Raw genomic sequence first — 21,085 nt, 5'->3', positions numbered from 1 at the left:
CTCGGTGGTACTGGCAGCGTTTCAGCTCATGGACCCAATTTGTTGGGACACCCCTAGAAGTCCCTGTAGATCTCCCAAACCCCAAGATATGCTCATGTACCTCCACTTTAAACTCATTGCTGACATAACGCCCATTGAGCTCCGAACAGACCAGCTTGAACTTTCGGTCAAACAGAGACACGGCCTGCCAATTGCGGTAGCAAATCAAGTGTAAAACCTCCTCGTAGCTGGCCATGGTGTCAACCCCTAGAGGAACACAAGTATGAGTCAGGGAACTTTGACACAGCTATGATAAAAGCTTTTTCTTTCTTTCTTTCTAACGAAAACTCAAACAAACCTGATATTCATGCCTTTGAAGCTGCCAGAGGAGAGGAACCGTTGTAAGTCTACCTTGGAAGACTTCAGATAATTCTCTTGCACCTGACTACCAAGGAGCCTTTCTGTCATGCATGCAGCTTTGTGCAACTGAGCAAGAAACAGATCTAGGAAGCCTTCCATTTAGTTTCTTGGGAAACTATAGCTACGTATAGTGGATGGGTTTGGAACAAGCCAAGATATTAAACCATGGTTTGAAATTAATATCCTTGCTTGTTCTACAGCTGTTAACCAGAGTGCCCTGGTTTAAATGGAAAGAGAAACGATTATCAGTGAAATATTGCCTGGTTTGGTTGACAGAAGGGGTAGTTCCCCAGATGTTGCCTGACTTCCAACTCCCCACTGGCCCTAACTATTGGCCATGCTCAGCGCAGACCCACTGAAATGGATCTACATGACTGATGCCCATTAATTTCAGTAGCCTGTCTCCAACTATGTCCAACTCAGAGTAGACCCACTGAAATTAATGGACCCCAGGTACCCGTGCCCATTAACTTCATGGGGTCTACTCTGAGTAGGACTAGCACTGCATGCAACCTAGCGGGTCTACTGAGTAAAACCTGGGGGTCCAACATCATCTGGAGGGCGACAGTTTCCTCACCCCTGGGCTAGAGGGTCACAGAACTGCCCCTTGACATGTCGGAGTCATATTCTTGTCTCGCCAATATAAAATCATAAAACGCTCCAGTTAAGGGGGGGGGAATAAACACACACAAAGTGTGGCCTAGCAAAACCCCACGTGGAGAATCTGGTGCATCTGCATGTGGTTGTTCCGACAGAATCTTAACAGCTGTCCTGGCTGATAAACAAGCAAGATGTAAATTCCAACAAGGGACCAATCAACCTTAAAGAGACAGGAAGCAAGCTTTCAAGTCATGCAGATGCCTTCTTCAGAAGGGAGAATAGAGAGTTGTGCAACTTAAAAGCTTGCTTCCAGTATTGTAAATACTAGCCAGCTCAGTAAAAGGTTATCACCCTGACTCTACGTAGAAATATATATTTAAGACTTTAGGAATACATTGCTGTCAGCGGAATTTTTGCTTTATTAATAATGCAGCGTTGTGATTCCAAGCGTATCAAGATGCGGAGGAAGAAAGTGTCAATACCGGTAATGATCATGCCCAGGTTGGAGCTGCTCATCTCCATCCCTTTCTGCTGCAACCGAACCATATCGACCTCCAAGCTCTCCTGCTCCAGGCTGAGCTCCTCCCCGACCACCGTGACCTCGCAGGTATCCAAGTTGTGCATGATCTCCTCGGACACCAACGATTCTTGGACTGACAAAAATAAATTAAGGAAATAAAAAAAAGGAAGGAGGGGGAGGACAAAACAGATCAAGGTGGCAGCAAAAAAGAGGAAATGCAAAGAGAAAGGCCCCTCTTGGCTTCCAAGCTTTTGCCAGTTTACCAAACGGCTTTGCTTCAGGACTAGAATCTTTAAACCGAAACAAAGGTTTGCTACACCGACTACTTCCCCCTCTGCGTCTCTATAACTTCTTGTCTATCGCATCCCAGCCTCGCCTCCAAATCATGGGTTGTCTGGCAAGCCCAGTTTCAACATCATCCACCCCACTACTGACATTTGCTAAGGGGAGCTCCACCAGGCCTCCTCTCTCCCTCAACTATCACCTAGCAGCAGCTGTTCCATCAGGCTGCGTCAGCGGAAAAAAATTAGAAGCAGGGCTCATCCCATCAAGCTTTATCAGAAAACCAGCTCCATCGGGCACCTCCTACCACTGAGCTGTTGCCAGTTGGCCATCATAAGAACTACTATTTAAGAACAGGTGCCTGCTCTTGCTTCCCCCCCTTCCCTCTCATCCCTTTCCCCTCGTGTGTCACATTTTTCAGATTGTACCCATGCAAGGCAGGGACTGTCTTGTTTTATTTGATCGCATGCAAGCCATTCTGGGGGCCATTTTGGTGGGGCACCTATGCTCTAAAGTAAGAAAGAAACAGCTGCCCAAGCCAAGTGAGCAGGCTTTACCTGTTGGATCCTCATCTCCGTCCCCCTCCGGCTCAACCTCCCGCGTGATGGTGCTGATGATGCGAAGCTCAGGGAAGAGGGAAACCCCTTCGGGGCTCTCGAACTCCGAAGCCGAGCGGGCAAAGTGGTTGATGCCACTCAGGCTGATCTTGGGCTCTTCGGGCTGCAAGACCATGATGTAGCCGTCGACAAAAGGAATGGCAATGCAGGCTTCGTTGCTGGAGCACCTACAAAAGCATTAATTAAATAAAAATAGCCTGCCATGAAAAGAGCATTTCTAGTTCCCTTGCGAAATCCTCCCGGGGATGCTGCCAGGGAAAACTCACTTCACAGTGCTTGTGATTTTGATCCTCCGGATCCCAGGTGTGGGGAACTGGCGGGAGTTCAGGTAGGAGATGTGCTGCATGGCTTTGTCGAACCTGTCAATGTCGTCTCCTTCCAAGGTCAACACCGACTGGCTCGGGTTCATGTGGATCTGAGAAATCGTGCCGAGAGAAGCAGTGAGAAGGGGCAGGAAGGGGAGCTGGGGGAAAGCGATCCGGCCAGAAAGGGCCAAAATAAAAGTGCTCGGTACCCTAGGCTCTTCCGTGCAGAGACAGGAAGGGGAAGAGCCAGGTCCACTGCCCAATAGCAACTCCAGGTAGGGCTGGGAAGGTTCCCGCCTGAAATCTTAGAGAGGTGCTGCCAGCCAGTGTAGACAATGTTGAGCTAGATGGTACTGACAGACTCCGCATAACGGAACTTTGCATGTTCCTTCTGCACTTAACGCAGAAGGAGCAATTTATTATTGTTATGCTGGAAAAGCAATTAACAGGAGTTTTAACAAATAATCGCCCGACGGCCCTTCATTAGCTTGAAAAGCTACCAACACAACGCCCTGCAGTGTTATTTCACTACCCAAGACACGTCTTCAGGACACAGCAGGCTGCTCACACGATGGCCATCGGTCGCACTGTGCATGCATGCTTTGCATGCTGCTGCCGGGTCACCCTTCGCTTATCCCTGCAGAAGGGGACGATGAATGCTTCCCACCGCAAGAAAAGAGAAAAGAAAAAGAGAGATCTTCTCCCTCAAATTGCAGTAACAAGAGAATTCCAAGCAGCGTTATGGGATAGGTAGGAATTGCAAGGAGATGGGGCGCTGTCTCATGCCAATGGCTCCTCTAGCTCAGCAGACACTGACTGGCAGCAGCTGTCCAATAAAATGGAAATTCTGTCGAGGTCTGCCCCTCTCTGGTGCTGTCGTGTTCCCACTGCGAGGTGAGGGTGGTGGTGGTGGGGAAAGAACAAATCTTCAAATATCGGGTTCCTCTGTCTCAACCTACCTTTCAAAAGCTCCCACTGGTTCAGTGCCATTTCAACAAGGCCTCCATGCTCAGGGCAGAGGAGGGACGTTTATTTGTTTTCCCTCCCCATTATAGGGTTAGGGTAGGAGGGCAGCCACCTTTCCCAGCACTGTAATGGGGAGCAAAAATGCCGAATATACACACACGCCTGTTTGAATGCGTCTTCTCTACGCATGCGCACGTGCTGTATGTGTGTGGTGAGCATGCACACGTATGAGCGGGCATCGAATACGCCTGTTCTGGCCATGGCCTCTGCTTGCACACAGCCCTCTGAGGGGGGGCAGACCCTCCGCTGAAAAATGATCATATATGGCATTCACAGACTGCCTTTCTGCCAAGGCAACCTACGGTGGTTTACTGTGTTAACACACCAAAAACAAATGCATGGCTTAAAACGGAGCGCCATCGGGTTTTCCCAGGCTGATGGATGGCACAAGATCCCTGGGCCTGAGCATTGCTGGCTTCAGCCCTTCCCCCAGGACACCCAGGCCAAGTAGCCCCAGGGAAGGTAGGGAGAGCGCCTGTTCCAACAGCTCTGTTAGGCCTGGGATGACGGTGAGGAGCTGATGCTAGCTCCTGCCCTGCCTAGGTTTCCTTCCTTTAGGCTGCAGAGATACCAAGTGGTGAGAGGAGAGACTTTGGCCCCATCTGCATTCCAAGCAGCGTCATACCACTTTAAACAACCGTGGCTCCCTGCAAAGAATCCTAGGAACTGTAGTTTGTTGAGGGTGATTGACAATTAAACCCAGAGTGGTGTAACAGTTAATCCTTCTTTCCAGGGAACTCTGGGAGCTGTAGCTCTATGAGGGGAACAGGGGTCTCCGCACAACTCCCAGCACCCTTCACAAACTACAGTTCCCAGGATTCTTTGGGGGAAGCCAGGACTGTTAAAGGGGTAGAATATTGCTTTAAACACATTGTGCAGATGGGGGTCTTGATTCCTGCTCTCATAAGAGGGGAGAGGGAGCAAAAGACATGTTAGGAAGTAGTTCTGATCAACCTCTGCTTTCCTAAATGGATCCAGGGACTCATGTCGTTCCCGCTGCTGTACAAAGTTACCTTTAGGCCTTTGCCAACGCCATCTGCCGTCTGCAAATCCAGCCCCTCCTTGCAGGTGTAGAGACAGTCAATCACCTTCTTACTCTCCAGTTTACCGGAGCGGATCATTAAGCCAGCCAGGTTCCCTCGGAAGAATTGGGCCATGTGGAGCTCACCACCTTGACAAAGCAAGGGAAGAAGACATCCTGAGCACCATCCAAGTTTGCAATTCTTTTGCTTGTTTAATGTGCCAACTGTGCTGGTTTTTGCTCTTAGAACTGGCATGCGGGTTAGTGAGTGCCCATCCCTGTGTTAACCTTGCAGGAGTGCTCAAGCATGATTTGGGGGGAGGGGGAGAGAACTAAAAATAAAATAAAAAAGCCCACTCATGCAATATGGCTACTGGATGGAATGACCCCCGCTCTATCCCGAAGACAAGGCTATCCTTCGGTCATCACAAACACGGCTTTCTCCCTCAGAAGGGTGCTCTTCAAAGGCTTTCATAGGTGTCACAGTGAAAACGCATCTCCCTCTTCAATAAAAGATTCACACAGCAGTACAAAAAAGGAACATCAATCGTTCCATTAGGGCCAAACTAGACAACGGAGGCAGGAAGCTACCTTATAAGGAACCGGTTTCCTTCTGCCAAATCGGACCGCTGCATCCATCTAGCTGAGGTCTGCCTGGACGGAGTGGCAGCAGCTCTGCGGGGTTTCGGACAAGGGTCTTCCTCACCCCTCCCCGGAGATGCCATGGACCGACCCTGAGAACATCTGCGTGCAAAGCAGACTGCTCTACCGCTGAGCTCCGGTCAGGGGCACACAAGCCCTCTCCCAGCATCCTTGCATGTCTCCCTCCAGTCCCTGGACCTCCAGTGCTGTGGGGAATTTGCTCACATTCAAGCAAACAGAAGCAGAAGCTCCCTTGCAGACCTTCTCTGCACATGGGGAAGGTTGGGGACTGGAGTGAGTATTCGTGACACATGTGAGAATGCTGGGGGCTCGTTTGCACACCCACACCCCATTTCTAACCACTGTGTTCTAGCCAATGCCTGGATTCAGCTACCGTAACTGGAGGATCCCCTGGTTTCCAACTCAAGTGTCTGAAGATCAAGAATGTCTCTCCACATAAGCCGTTTGAACGGCTTGAAGAACTTCAGGGATGAGATCCTGAGAACACAGCAACCTAAGAAGAGCCCTGAAGCCGGATCAGGCCAAAGGCCCATCTAGTTCAGCATCCTGTTCCCAACCACATGTCCCAACAGGAGCCCAGCAAGCAGGACCTGAGCACCACATCACTCTCCCCTCTTGTGATCCCTAGCAACTGGCATTCAGAGACATATCTGGAAGTAATAAAGTAGTCACAACTAGATGCTTCACGGGAAAGGGCGCCATTCCTCAGGGTGAGAAGGGTTCCTGAGAATATTTGCTCCATTTTCATCCCTGGCCTTTTCCATTGCTGGGGTTCCACCTCTGAAATCCCATCCTTAACAAGTCTTTTACTAAAAATGTATCAGGACACCTAAATGCAGCACAATGGTGGAGATGAAGGTGGGGTGGCCAATCTCTGCATAGTCTGTTCCAACGCGCCTCTTCCAATATGCCGTCTACCATCACACACTTCTGCCTATTCCCCCCGCCAAAAACGTATGCTTTTCTCCCCTTTTCACAACTATGGCTTTCATATGCAAATATACACCGATTTCATCTATTCTGTTTTATAACAATTCATCTAAGATTTATTTAACTGGACAACAGCCTCCTTAGAAATTAAGTATTACTATTATTTAAACAGTTCTCAAAGCTAGCTTTTAACTTTGAGACGAGAATAATTAGAAGGTATTCTTTTTCCTACCCCTCTATGGCTCTTCATACAAAAAGGTGCAATTTAAAATTAATGAAAGTCTAGGCTCCGTTGTCTCAAACTGAGATGTAGAATCCACTAAGCCATTTCCTACAGAGCTGGAAATCTCAATCGCTGGTCAGGAGAGTTTTCCAGCTGGATGTGTGACGGACTCCCCCAGACATACCAGCTAGCAAGTCCTTCCAGCCAAATCCTTCCACCTCTCAATGTGGGACAAGGAAGTTTACAGAAGAGGCGGTTCTTCCGATGGGCCGTTTGGTTTTGGGAAGGAGCAATCTGTGGCCCAATGAACATGGCAATTGGCTCCCCCAACACCCTCCCCTGACTCTGCATGCAGCGAGGGTTGGGCCATCAAACTAACTGACACCAGTTTCATTCCAATGCAGACTTAAAACTGCTTTTACACTTGCATATCACCAATGGGGGGGGGGGGAAGAGAGAAAAAGAAGAAGGAAAAAAAGGTGAATGTTCAAGAAACAACAACAAAAACCACAATGGAAGAAAACAAGCCCGGCAACACAATTATGAAGCTTCCATGGCCATAACGCAATGCTGGCATTTCATGCTGTGTGAGAGATGAAGCAATGTCTTGGCTTAGAAGTGAAGGGGGGGGGAATTAAAGAACACCAGCAACCTGCAGGGCTCTCGGTCGCTTTTTCTGTGTCATTCTCATTTCCTGTATATTCTGCAGAGAAGCAAGACAAAAAAGGACAAGAAAAGGAAGGTGGGGGGGAGAGAAGAAAAGGAACCGGGTGGTTAGGACCGGAGCATTTCTCTGACGCAGCGGCACACATGCCTCGGAGGACGCACTCTGTTGAATAGATGCCCGCCGCTTGCTGCAGTCAGGACAAAACTCTCAACTCCAAACGGAGGCAAGAACACGTGCGAGCGGCTTTCTTCAATCCTCTGCTTGCGAGGAGCCCCCTTTCCGCGTCGATCCACCTGCCACAGAACCCCTGCCCCTGCATCAAGGGATCCCCAGCACATGGCAGACGGGCGCTTCCTAGAGCACCCACTCTGGGAGCTGGATCTACATGTGCGGAAGGTGGCAGAAAGGGTGTGGAGGATCTCTGAGACGACAGAAGGGAAAGGGACATGTCCTATTGCAAGTGAGGCATCTTTATTAGGTTGCTTTTTTTAAAAAGTTTCCTTCAAGTAACGAAGTAGAACAGGGGAAAGCGTATGCTAAACGCCTTCTAGGAACATGGGAAGCTGCCTCATGCGAAGCCAGACCATAGGTCCATCAAGCTCAGCATTGTCTATACTGACTGGCAGAGTCTGTCCAGGATGTCAGACAAGGGGACATTTCCAGCCCTACCAGGAGACATGAGGGCCCAAACCAAGGTCCTTCTGCATGCAAAGCAGGTGCTCTGTCACTGAGCTACAAGCCCTTTCCCCCTTCTCCGTTGCGAAGTTTTCCTTCTTGAACTGAAGGCACACATGGGAAAGCATACAAATCTCCATTTCCATTCCCCCCATCTTCAGCATAAGGTGGTACATTCCACTCCACCAGCGCACTCGGCTGTGGGCGTAGCCTGAGCCACAGTTTGTCAGGGCATGACTTAAGCCTCACTGCATGGGCTGCAAATCCAACCTCTAACAGGTCGCAGGCTATGATCTGAAGGCACACAAGGCCACCACCTGGATGAAGCTAAGCAGGCCTGGGTCTGGTCAGTGCCTGGATGGGAGATTGCCTGGGATGCGCATGTAGGCCACTTTGAGTTCCTCGACGAAAGAAGGGTGGGATATAAATGTAAGAAAATAAAATGAATAAATAACACACCTGATATCCCAGTGAAGGAGAACAAATTGCCTTTTGGGGACACTCGTATACCATTTTGACCTTCTCTGTTGAGGATCCACAGCGAAGACATTTAGAAAACCGCCGACATGCCAACATTGCAGTGGCGGTCCTTCTAGGTGACTAGGAAGAACCCTCTGTGCTTCACACTGCTTTAACGTTTAGGTTACATTTTATAATGGGGGTTTTTTTGGTAACATTCTGTAAAACTGTTGCAAAAGCCTTCAGCCAAATCTTGCAGGATATAAATAGTAAGAATAAATATATCCCTGTATAGTGCCTCACAGAAAAGAAAGCCAGCTCCCCCCTCCCCTTTTAGACAGTGGGTGTCTTTAAAGAAGAAGCAGCCCTTAAAAACACAAGTCGACTTGAGTGGGGGGGGGGGAGAAAAGGCACCCCACAGAGAATGTTAGTGATCTATGCCCCTTTGCTCTCAGATGAATCCCAGGGTCCATTTTCTTGAGATGCTGACAAGGAAAGACTTCAGTAGCCTTGGAGGCTGTGATTCAGCGTTATGCAGCCTCTAGGGGATTGCTGTTTAAACCTGCTTTGCATGTTAAAACCTATGGCTACTGCTGGGTTTCTTTTATAGACATAAGCGGCAAACTCCTTCAATACACACACAGAGTAAATGACTTGTCAAAATCTTCAAGCCAACAGCGTGACCAGAGACAAAGCGCTTGAGAGACAAGAGCTGTAGTGTTCATACAAATTCTAACCCAGTTCAAGAGCACACGCTCTTCCTCATTCCAAGAGCAGATTTAAGTTTTTCCTTCACTGATGTTCTCAAGATTGCAACAAATGTTTGTTTGTTTTTAAATGTCCCATGGCAAGTTTTTTGTTTTTTTTAAGTAAGTTACCTTGCCAGCAAGCTCCAACCACCAGCTGGGATTCTATTTTGGAGGGATGAAGTGGATAGTCTTCAGTCACCGGGAAAGGATCGAAGGAAACTCCGTCAACATACAGCATCACAGTTGGAAATTCTACATTGAGGACGTAGTGATGCCACTCCTTATCGCACACCTGGAAAGGCATAAGAGGTTTTTCTTTTTTTAATGTAACTTGGCAAAAGCTAAATCTAGTCCTGACTGTTGTTGTTGTTGTGTTTAAATGTATTACCCACCCTTTACCAGCAGATCCCAGGGTGGGTGACAACAGTTTTAAAATTCAATTATTATTTTTTTTTAAAAAAAAATGACAATCACAGGAATAGGGTGCAGTCCTTAAAACATGGCTCAGGTGTCAAAGGCCAGGGTAAAGAGGAGTGTTTTCAGCATTTGCCGAAAACTGTACAGTGAAGGTGCCAAGCGCATCTCTTTGGGGGTGTTAACTAGAGAGAGGCCACAGCATGAGTGCTATTGTGCTGCCAAAGCCAATACAGTTCCATTATGGAATGCTTTATAGAGAGCTGGCCTTTTGCTCTGCAAAAATCTACATACAGAGACAGGCTATTGATCCAAGCTAGGATTACACCCAGTATTGTCTACTCAGGCACCAACTGTCCAAGGCCAACTGTCTCATCCCTTGAGAGGGGAAGGGCCGTAGCCCAGTGGCAGACCATCTCCTTGGCATGCAGGAGTCCCAGGTCCAATCCCCAACGGCATCTCGAGGCAGGGCTCCCACCTGAAACCCTGAAGAGCTGGCGCCAGTCGGCAGAGACCAGATGTAGAGAACCTTTGGTCCTCCCGATGTGGCTGAATGACAACTCCCATCATCTCTGGCCTGACCTTGTATCAGGCAGCTCCCCATGTCTTAGGGGGCATTGCCAGGTAGTGAACCTGGGAGGTTTAGCCCCTCCCAATAAGTCTGACTACTGGCTCCTTCCAGCCCAGTTCTACCTTGACTGACACTGATAGGGTTGGTGCTATTGTCAAGCCAAGGTCCTTCTCAGCCCAGCTACCCAAGATGGAGGGGACTGAATCTGAGGCTTGATACGTGTGCGCGCTCTGCCACTTAGGAGGTAAGATGCCACTGGCTTCCCCAGTTTCCAAAATGGGGAAAAGCAAGGCTGAGAAATGGCAATTTGCTCCTGTGTGAACGTGGCCAAGCGACAGAAGCTCGGGGGTGGGAGAGAATGGATTTGCTTACTGTTAAGAAATGAACAGAAAAAAATGAGACATTTTACTAGCATTACAGGCCTGAAAGTAAATGCACACGTATTCCCGGAAGCTTGTGTGCCCATATGCTCACCTAAATATCTGAAAAGAGAAGCGATTTAACAGAGCTTTTGCCATCCTGGTGGCCTCCTGCTGTTTTGGATGACAGCTGCCCATCAGCCCCAGCCAGCACTGCCGGATGGAAGGCAACAGCCGCGTCTGGGGTGGAAACAGCCCTTCTTTTACAAACCCACCTGGTTCAGTTTCCAGTGGAATTCTGCCGGTTTATAACTCTGCCCCTCTGAAGGATCCTGGCGGAAGAGGAACCCGAGGCGACAATTGTGCACGTACAGAGAATAGTGGTGCCGGTTCATGTCTGCATGAGAAAGATCAGGCAAGTGATCATTTCCTCCTCCCGTTTCCAATGCAGTCGTATGCTAGCAGACATTTAGGCCACATTATGCTTTTTACAAGTTGGCACCCGTTTGTCACAGGAAAGGAGGGGGGGACCTTTTCTGGATGGTGGGCCACATCCTTGTTCTTCCCACCCACGTTTGGCCTGAGAGCCAAAGGTTCCCCAATCCTGCAGGAAAAGGAGGTGCTTAACAAAAGAAGGATGAAGGAGGCAAGAGTCAAATGGAGACTGTTTCCAAGAGAGAAATGCCTCCCGCTGGGCAGTTCCACAGTAATTGGTTCTCTGACAGTCCCAAGATATTTCCGGCTTCTCATCTAACAGCCTGTGATGTTCCTATATTAATGTATATATGGTAAGTGTTGGTTGTTTAGAAGATACATGGTAAGTGGAGTGAAAGAGGAGGGGGAGTGAATGGGCAGTAGAATGCTAGATGATTGGCTGAGTGTTTAAAATGGCTGAACTTATAAAAGGAAGAGTGAGAGTGGAATCTGGGGGGAGAAGAGAAAGAGTGGGTTGTTTGGTGGGTTTGAGAGAGTGGTTTGCCAGGAGAGAGTGGAGAAGGAGCGGGGTGGAGTTCGGATTAGTATTGAGTAAAACCATATGCTTATGTGCCTTAAGAAGAAATCTTGTTAGCTCTGTTATCTTTAATAAATACTTAATTTGGTTTACCAAAGCCCTTGGCTGGGGTTTCACAGACCAGAAGGGAGGGTAAGGTAATGACCAAGGCTGAAGGGGAACTGTAACAAATGGTGGCAGCAGTGAAGAGAATAACAATACCAGTATTCAGAGTCTCTGGGAATACTAGTATTAGGACGTGACTGGTGGTTGCCTAGCAGGGGGATCTGTTGAGATCTGTGCTAGAGCGGGGAGAGAAACCATATAAAAGGACAGTCCGGACTGGTGGAGTCCCTGGTGGTGCCTAGAGACAGGCAGTAACCACGAGCAGGTAGGAACCTGACAGGGAGAGCCAGGGAAGGGCGTCACACAGCCCACCCAAATTTTGGACAGAGGTGCAGTAAGAGGAAATAGACCAGCACTGCAGCAAAATAAATGGTAGTTTTCTGGTCTTGTAACAGCTTTCAGCCTGAACTTCAGAGGCCGGGATGGGGGAGCTCTGCACCCCCATTCCATGTGGAAGGGACCCAGATAAATAGTTTGGCCATTAAGTTTAAATGGCTTTTAATGCCTTGTACTGAGAAGCTTGAAATTAGCATCTGGGTAAGGGGCTGAATCGTAACGGTCTTCACACACAGAACTCAACCAATAAGCTACAAAAAGTCCTGCTTATTCAAGAGTTGGGTGTATAGTCCAAAAAAGGCAAAAGATTCACAATATCCCAAAGTCAACACACGCTAGGGGTGTTAACAGTTCACATGATTCCATCTTTATGCTACTGCTACCAAGACGGAAGAAATTGCCACGCAAATCTGCTCTTGTCAGACATTAAATTCTCTGTAGCAAGGTCTTCTGTAGAACCAGATCCAAGAAAGCATGGCTTTAATAATAATTCACTCGTGCTTTAAAGTCTCCATTCCCAATCTAATTATTTTCAGGGTCCCGGAAGATCTCTTTTTAATTAAGGGAAACATCTTAAGTTCGCCTTACCCCAATTCTCCTAAGTAAAAGCACACAAGTTTCTGTTTGAAGATGATCTTTCACTCTTAGACTCAGAGTGCTTCTGAACACATCTGGCTTCCTATTTATATTGCTTGATCTTTCCTTTCTTAAGCTGGAATTGATCAAAACGTATCACGAGATCCTTTTGTTTAGTTTAGCCTTCCCCAAGGTGCCCTACAGATCTTATTGGACTGGAACTCCATAACCTCTGACCACTGGCCATGCTGTAGAGGGCTGATAAGGGCTGTAGCTCAGTGTCTGGAGGGCACCAGGTTTTCTGGGGGGGCAGGGGCGAAGGCTGGGTGAGGCTTTGGGAGATCAAAGTTTTAGTCACTCAAAATGACTGTTGCAGCCTCAGGATGACAAAATGCATAATTATTTTGTGCTATTAAGGTACAAAATCACAAAACCCAAAACTCCTTCATACCAATACCATCTTCCAAGTGCTGTTTGTATTTTTCATAAACTGATGGTATTGACAGAGAAAGCTATTCATGGGTTGCGGGAGAAGAAGAAAAAGAGAGGTATGTCTCCCGGAAAATATAAATCAAGGTTTTTGTGCACACCGTTCCTTTTTACAAACATGCTGAAGAATCATATTGCAACACCTGCGACAGAGAACTAGAAAGCAGCAATGCACACACTTCTGACTGCCACTAATGTGAAGAATTAGACCTTTCCTTCCACAAAAACCCCCATCAGAACAGACTGCAGCATGAGACCCTTTGACACATTACAACAGTGAGACCAGGAAGCTGGCAATGATTTTTATACTAATGCAGTCAGACAAGTATTCACCGATTGTCACTTCCCCCCATCCCATGGTACTTAAGACTATTTGTGAACATTCCATGATATCACAACAATTCAGTCAGTGGCTGACGAGATGCACATAAAAGCAGTTACAAGACTTTTCTTAGCCTGAGTCCCTCCCCCACTCCAACCTGTCTTGTCTGAGTTGCAGAGGATGGCCTCTTTTTCCCTGGCCCCAGGCCCGTGCCTCATCCACACCGAAATCACAAAAGGCTCTTTCATGTTGATGGTGACCACGTTGTCTGGAACCTTCACGGCTTGGGTGCCATTGAACTCGAAGACCTGGTCGCTGTCGTGGCCATTGTCTGTTGGAAGGCCCATTGTCCAGTTTGCCGTGTTGCTCGGAGGAGGAAGCAGCTCAGCAGTGTCAGAGGAAGCACCTGCAATTAAAACCATTAGCAATGTCACAGAAAATTCCCCACAGAGGAAGCTAAACAGCAATTGCTTTGGCTGTGTGTGTCTTTCTGTTGCTGAAACTTGCAAGCCTTCCAGTGTTAGCGGTGAGAATCCAGAATCAGCACTGTACGCCGAGCGTTTACTGAAGTGGAGCTGGACAGCGTTCCACAGATTGCACAGCTTTCAGGATGACCCTCCCAGCCTTATTGGCCCCACCGGCCAATATCCAGGTTCTGCCATCTGGGGTATCTCTCTGCGCTGTGTGCTGAGAACTGCATCGCGGACTAATGGCACCTCACTCCCTACATCCTCTGAACTGAAGAACGATCCATCACTTATTTTCAGCAATTCCTGTCCTCCAATTCCAGCCTTCCATTAGCCCTCAAAAGGCTACCAACGGCCAGCATCGGAAGAACTTGTAAGGGGGGGGGGGAAGGAAGGTGTGGTTTTCCACAAGCAATTGTTGTTAGGCAAAGAGATCTTACCACAAAGCCTGTGAAGGGATTTCTCAGAGTAGGTATCTCGGTCGCAACCTTTCCCAATATGGTTGGTCTCCAGATCAACTGTGGCCTGCACGGACGTGATGGGCTCGTCACAGGTCTCCAAATGGATATTGGGGAAAAGAGCAAGGGAGCCAGTCCCGGGTTCATACTCCATTCTTTTGCTCCAGCCTGAACTCATACATGGAGAGGAAGGGGGGGGGGAGAAAGGCTGTAAAGATCAGTCCGCAAAGCATAATATTTCAAAACCCTCGGATCACCACCACTGAGGGCTGCCCAGTTGGTGTTGGCCTGTGACAGGGCCTTCCTGGTGGTGCTTCCCTGTTTCTGGAATGCCCTCCCTAGTCAGGTGTGTCTGTCTTTTCAGAAGAATCTAAAAACATTCCTGGCGTTTGGTGGCTGAAAGATCTGTTCCTGGCAACCCTGAAATTATTAGCTGGGACAGTAGGTGATTGTTGTTGTTTTTTAAGTTTCTAGCTGGTTTTTAGAAGGTTGTTTTAAAACTATTTTTTAGACGTTTTACTGATACGTTTGCGCATCTTGGGCTCCTTTGGGAGGAAGAGAGGAATATATATTTAATAACTATATGAATAAAATGTTTATTACGATCAGCTGACCATTACAGGAGCTACAAAACATAAAGAAACACACAACCACAGCCTCAGAAGGTGCCAAGTTGGGAGCTAACCGTCATGGATGCCCTCTGTGGTGTTGGGCTACAACTTCCACCTTCATCCCTGACCACTGGCCATCCTGGCTGGGGCTCAATGGAAGTTGCAAGTCCTAAAAGCCTCAGGAGGGCACCACACTGGCTATCCCTGTATTACAACTCTCAGTATATATTAAACCCTCCTCAAAAGACACTCAAAAGGGTCTCTTAGGCTGTGTACACACCATACAGTTAAAAGCACCCGACTCCCCCGAAAGAATCCTAGTTGACCCAGCACAGAGCTTCAATTCCCTTAACAAACTTTAACAAACTAAAGCTCCCAGGATGCTTTGGGGGAAAGTCATGTGCTTTAAATGCATGCTGTGTACATAGCCTAAGGATCCACCGTGATGAGGAGGGCTGATGGGGAGAGAAAGCGAGGCCAATTGGTGGTGCTGAAACCCTGGTTCTTGGAAAGCATTTGACTGCGATATGGCGAACGGGGGCAGGGCGAGGGCGCTGCACTAACCTTGCCAGCCTGGTTTGCACGTAGGCTTAATGCTAATCTTCACCAGGACGTCCTCGGCAGCTCGCTTCGTCCCGCAGTCATAGGCTGTCACGGTGAGCTTATACTGGTGCTCCTTGCCGTAGTTCAGCTTCTCCGTGTTCTTAATATAACCTGATGGTGGCAGGAAAAGCAATTTCTTTTTCTTTTTCTTTTAATGGTGCATTTAAAAGGGGGACGGGTGAAGGAGGAATCCTGCAGCTCTGAATAAAAATTACTTGGGATGCCTCTGCCAAGCACAGGAGAATTTCAGCAAACAGATTTGGGAAACGCTTAGGGAATGGCTGGAAGGCAAAGCGAAAACGAGGAGGGAGGTCATCAGCCTTCCTGCCACCGACCCTTCTGTGCTGAAAGACAGTTTGAGGGCATGTTTTGGGTTGCTCAGTCTTGATCGCCCAAAGAACTGGGCTGAACTATTGCACTTGCCATCCCAAGTGAACTGAGAGTTCAGGATATCAGCTCTCAAACCTTTTTGCAGACTGCTTGTTGGAGCCCTCAGCGTGAGGTCACTTAATACACTTTTTTTGTTTTACATATCAAAGGACAACCCCCCTCATAATTTAATAACTTTTTTTTGTTCTCTAGCTTAGGCATCATGATCAAAACAGTTGTGAAAATTACAAGGCCCTTATATCCTCTTCAGCAATCTAGCCCTGGTCAAAACGGCCTTGATGCCCATCATCAGAAAAGCAGGGGGGGGGGAATCATATGCAGGACCAAGTATAACGCTGCAAGTTCTGCAGACCACCTGAAAGGAACACCCAGTATACCGCTTGAGAACTTCTGCTCTAGAACGCAGCCACTGCTTCCCTGTGACTACACACTGCAAGGAAAGCTTGGCAGCGGTGGGCAAGCGGTCTTTCTGGAATTTTTTTCCAGATGCTACTGATCTTCTGGAACAGCCTCCGATCAACATGCGACTGGTTCCACAGCTCTCCAGAACACAGCTTGAAATCCTGTTATTTTGTAGGCTAAAAAAGTCAAATCGCTAATGAAAGAGAGACCTTCTCCTGTTACACTAGGGAAAGGGAACCTGTGGCCCTCCGGATGTTGCTGGACTACAACTCCCAACATCCCCAACCATCGGCCAAGATGGCTGAGACTGATGGAAGCCCCTAAAGGGCAAAGATCCCCCCATCTCTGAGTTGCACAGAATGTTCATCTTACTTAGAGTAGACCCATAAAGCTTATTTATTTATTATTAAATTCCTATCCCACTTTTTCTTACAAAGGAAGCCAATGGACACGACTAACTTAGTGAATCCATTTCAATGGGTCTTCTCTAAGTAGGACTTAGAGACAACCCTCTGCCACACACAGCGCAAAACAGAGGGTGCCAGAGATTTAAACGCACCTGATTGATTGGTTCACTTTATTTATATGCCACCTTTCCACAGTGAGCTGTGCCCAAAACAGTTTACATCCACTGATTGGCAAAACACAAATATTTGAGAGGTGGGGGTGGAGAAGAAACATGTCAATAGATTCAAATATGACAAAAATCAGCAATTTAGCAAACACAGAATAAATTCAATATCACAAAAGACATAATCTAGACTTTAAGTATTTAAAGTTTAGGTTATTTGTGGGTTTAAAGCCTAGATTATTTATGTATTTAAATAATGGAGATTTTAAATACACAAGTGCAGAGCAAAGAGAAAGTTAACAGACAACAAAATTCCAGCGGCTGAGGCTGGCTTTATTGCACCCCAACAAGTCTGACTTAAAAACATTTACTGAGCAAGGCAAAATGGACGCTACCCCAAACACTGAATAGGGCCCCTTGTGTGGTTACTGGTCTTCCTTACCGTCTTTGTCAATGGCAAAGGGAACGTCAGGAGTGACGATTTCGTAACTGCAGATCTGGCTGAATTGGGGGGAGCAATCGGCATCCACCGCTTCCACTTTCAGGATGCTGTCGTACCTCTTGCCCTCGATGACGGCTGCTTTGTAAGACTTCTCTTTGAACACCGGGGCGTACTCATTGACGTCGTTCACCTGGATATGCACCGTTGCTCTGGAAACAAAGAGAGGAGCCTGTTATTAACGTTCAGCGGAGTCAAAACATGCGGCAGGCTCACATTGTTCTACAGAAATCAACCAGTAACGGTTTACAAAATACTATTCATGTTCCAAGCAGGTGCGATTCCTCTCTTCCTCCCCAGCATATCTTCCCTATCACTCCTGTTATGCTACCATTACTCCCATTTTATGGAAACATTGAGGCTACCAAGGTGTTTGGCAAAGGAACCCAAGGCTGAGATGGGACTTCAAACCAACTTTCTAGCTATTCCAAAATGCTAGAGAGTAATCAAAATGCAGCCTTAATCATTAGATCAACCCACAGGAAGTCATCAGTTGACTCCACACACCCCTGTGCTCTTCTAGTTGCTTAGGAAGGCGTAACTGATGCGGTGTCTCTAGATGCTGCTGAACCACAACTCACATCATCCAAGATCACCACTGTTTGGGAGGAATGAGAGTTATTTAAGATTATTTATTTTAGCAATTTATATACTGCTTGATCACAATCGTCTCTAAGTGGTGTACAAGTAACTCAACACAATAAGCAGAGCCAGTGTGGTGTAATGGTTAGAGTGTTAGACTAGGACCTGGGAGACCAGGGTTCAAATCTCCATTCAGCCATGAAGCTGACTGGGCAACCTCGCGCCTGTCGCTGCCTCTCAGCCTAACCCACCCCACAGGGTTGTTGTGAGGATAAAATGGGGAGGGGAGGACCATGTACACCATCCTTGAGCTCTTCATCCATTTCCCCATGGGAGGACAAAGCAACACAGCAGTCTAGATCGCTCTGCTTCAACCATCAGTGAGTTATGTCGCTGGCAGCAAGCAATGTGGCCTTCTCAAGAAGTCACGGTGGTGCAACAGGAAGTGCCTTGCATCTCCCTGTCAATGGAATCTAATGCACATTAAGCAGATAGGCAGAACACAAAGCCCTCTTTATGCTTGTGACATGCAAGGCCACTCTCAAGTCTTAGGCTTTGCATATGCTATGGTGACAGTGGCAGCTATTCAGTTTTCCTACTATAAATGGCATCTGATGAATTACGGGAATGAAATAAAGATATGGGAATGGCTCAGTCGGCAAGTTGTGACAGCTTTTATTACAACCCAAGATTTACTGAACTAAAGGCCACGCCATCTCATTTCTTGAAGGCAGGATTTTTTTTAAACGGGTCGGGTGGGTGGGGAGGAATGGCAATTCACCATCATAAAGCCAACCCCACTGTCTTCCATTTAACAGGAAACCCTATAAAGAAGATCCAAAACTGTCAATCCTTCTCCTCATGTACTTGAGTTATTAGAAAAATATATGCCCTTCGTTAGTCAGCAAAACCCATAATAAATCAGAGGACTGAGCTTCAAAGATGTAAACGTTAAAGGGAGCACCAGTTTCAGTCACGCACCTGTTTTGTTTTCAGCAAGAGCTTCTTTTGGCCACGCAAGGTTGCATACACACCATACATTTAAAGTACATTCCCCCTCCCTGCAAGAATCCAGGGAACTGTAGTTTGTTCAGGGTGCTGGGAGTGGTAGCTCTGTGAGGGGAAACTACAGTTCCCAGGATTCTTTTGGGGAGGGGGAGCCATATGCTTTAAATGCATGGTCTGTACGCAGCCTAAGCAGGTGTAAGAAAGGTTCCACTACATATTTTAGATTCCTTGAACCTATCGCTTTGTTTTCCATCAAAAAGCAAACACTTCAGTCAGCTTCTCCGGCTTATGGAAGAGGACAATGATGTAGAAAGGCTCTTTGCCCTGTGTCAGAGGGGAAAGTTTTGCATGCCACTGGGAAAATGCACCACTCTGTCCAAGCTGCACAACAAATGCTTAGCAGCAAATTCAAAAGGTACATCTTAGACAGGGTTACAGGCCTCTGGACTTCGTGACCCCAAGAAAGGTAACGTATTGCCAGCTATTGGGAAGACATTTGGGGAAGGGTCATAGCCCAGGGATACAGCAACTGTTTTGCATGCAGAAGGCTCCAGGTTTAATCCCCAGTAGCATCTCTAGGTAGGTCTGGGAGATTCCCTGCCTCTGAAACACAGGAGAGCTGCTACCAGTCAGCCTAGTTAATACTGAACGAGACGGACCAAAAAGCTGACTCTGTGCAAAGCCGCTTCCTGCGTCCCTGTCTTAAGGGAAGGGCCGCAGCTCAGCAGCAGAGCATCTGCTCTGCATGCAGAAGGGCCTGGGTTCAATCCCCAATAGCATCTCCCGGTAGGACTGGGAAAAACCACAGACTGAAATGTGAGAGGGCCACTGCCAGCCAGTGTATGCAACACTGAGCAAGTGGTCTGACTCTGCATATGACACCTTCCTTATGTTCCAAGCTCTGGCCATAAACCCCCATCTTGCCAGTAGCCTCCTCTCCTTGAAACTGCCAGACGCCATACAGAATCCACGACTCGCCTAGCGCTGGTTTTGATGCTTGCCTTTTTTTATTACAGAATTTGGTCTTGCCCTATGTCTCCTGGTGTGAAGGCCCAGATCAAAACAAAACAAAACCTAGAGAAAGGGTTCCTGTCCCTGTGTCTCTACCTCATGCCGTAGCAAACCAGACAAAAAATAACAGGAAAAAGTCCCCCCTCCCTGAATTTTTCTACCTGTGACCAATCACTCCTTACTCCTCAGCTCAGGAAGAAGGCCACACTTTTAATTTAGGAGGGCAACAGTCTTACTCCATCCCTGTGACTTTGAAAGCACTAGCACTTCAACACGCACACACACACCTGTTGGCAGGCTGGCTGCGAGCCTATAAACCTGAGAGACACTCCACCCCAACATGGCCTATATGATTTTAAAAATGGCTTCAGTCTGGTTCATTTTGCAAAGAGGCTGCTTGGGACCTGATGGACAAAGTAGCTGAAAGAGTTACGTCTGTCATTTCAACTGAGAGGATTATGCCAGTCATATGCACAGGACAGGACCTTTGGCAATCCAATCAATGCAATCCCAAAGGTAACTGTAAAAGTTGGGCCCTTAGGAGAGGAGTCCATTGTTCAAATCTTATCAAGCTAGCTAAAAGGTGAATGCCACCACCTGTCTTCACAAAAGAAAAGCAAATTACCCTGACCATATGACTCATCGTAGGTATGGAAATTAAGGAAGGATACCTGCCTGATCCAATCAATTCTGCTTTCTCCTTTGAGGCTTTAGTCCAGAAAGGTGTAAAAACCGGACTCCTAGAGCCATGGTTCTGGGTTCTGGTTGCCCAGTTCCACTATGAAATCACTTGCTGAATCGCTGTTCTGAGTCTTGGTCACCCACTCTGCTGAATATCACTCTACCTGAAATTGCCTGCTGAATCACTTAGCCAGCCAGAACCCAGGGGTCTGACTCTCCCCTGCGTTTCCTTCACTACTTTTGGACGCTTGCCTGCTGAAATAGAGATCCCTGCTTGCTGAAGCTGCTTCAAAGCTCTTTTCAGGGCTCCACTACTTTTCCTCCTTTGCTCTGGACCTTTGCAAAGCAGAGATCCAAGAAGCCATTTCGGGGCCGGCCAGCCTGCTTCATTTCCTGTTTTCCTGCGTGATCCAGGACTCTCAACGCGCTCAAGTTCTATTTCCAGATGGCCCATCAAGGCTGGGAAAGGCCTATCTCGCTCT

General features: G+C 47.6%; 1 protein-coding gene across 4 annotated transcripts in view; it reads right to left on the bottom strand.

Moving 5' to 3' along the window:
- CLSTN1 (calsyntenin 1) overlaps positions 1–21,085 on the bottom strand; it is a 68,041-nt gene that overhangs the window by 7,225 nt on the left and 39,731 nt on the right. For 2 of the 4 annotated variants that reach the window (XM_061600654.1, XM_061600655.1), the window contains 12 exons: positions 17,265–17,473; positions 15,421–15,570; positions 14,228–14,413; positions 13,478–13,726; positions 10,756–10,877; positions 9,266–9,428; positions 7,239–7,289; positions 4,763–4,920; positions 2,685–2,833; positions 2,359–2,585; positions 1,482–1,652; positions 101–246 (listed from right to left, as the gene is read on the bottom strand). In XM_061600654.1, coding sequence (XP_061456638.1) covers positions 101–246; positions 1,482–1,652; positions 2,359–2,585; positions 2,685–2,833; positions 4,763–4,920; positions 7,239–7,289; positions 9,266–9,428; positions 10,756–10,877; positions 13,478–13,726; positions 14,228–14,413; positions 15,421–15,570; positions 17,265–17,473 — 1,981 coding nt within the window. The remainder of the gene's footprint in view (positions 1–100; positions 247–1,481; positions 1,653–2,358; positions 2,586–2,684; positions 2,834–4,762; positions 4,921–7,238; positions 7,290–9,265; positions 9,429–10,755; positions 10,878–13,477; positions 13,727–14,227; positions 14,414–15,420; positions 15,571–17,264; positions 17,474–21,085) is intronic. The other 2 variants (XM_061600656.1, XM_061600658.1) reach the window with 1 other exon arrangement.

The sequence above is a fragment of the Rhineura floridana genome, chromosome 18, assembly GCF_030035675.1.
Source record: "Rhineura floridana isolate rRhiFlo1 chromosome 18, rRhiFlo1.hap2, whole genome shotgun sequence".
Classification (NCBI taxonomy): domain Eukaryota; kingdom Metazoa; phylum Chordata; class Lepidosauria; order Squamata; family Rhineuridae; genus Rhineura; species Rhineura floridana.
The sequence above is the reverse complement of the archived record's forward strand: the minus strand, read 5'-3'. Positions and strand labels throughout refer to the sequence as shown.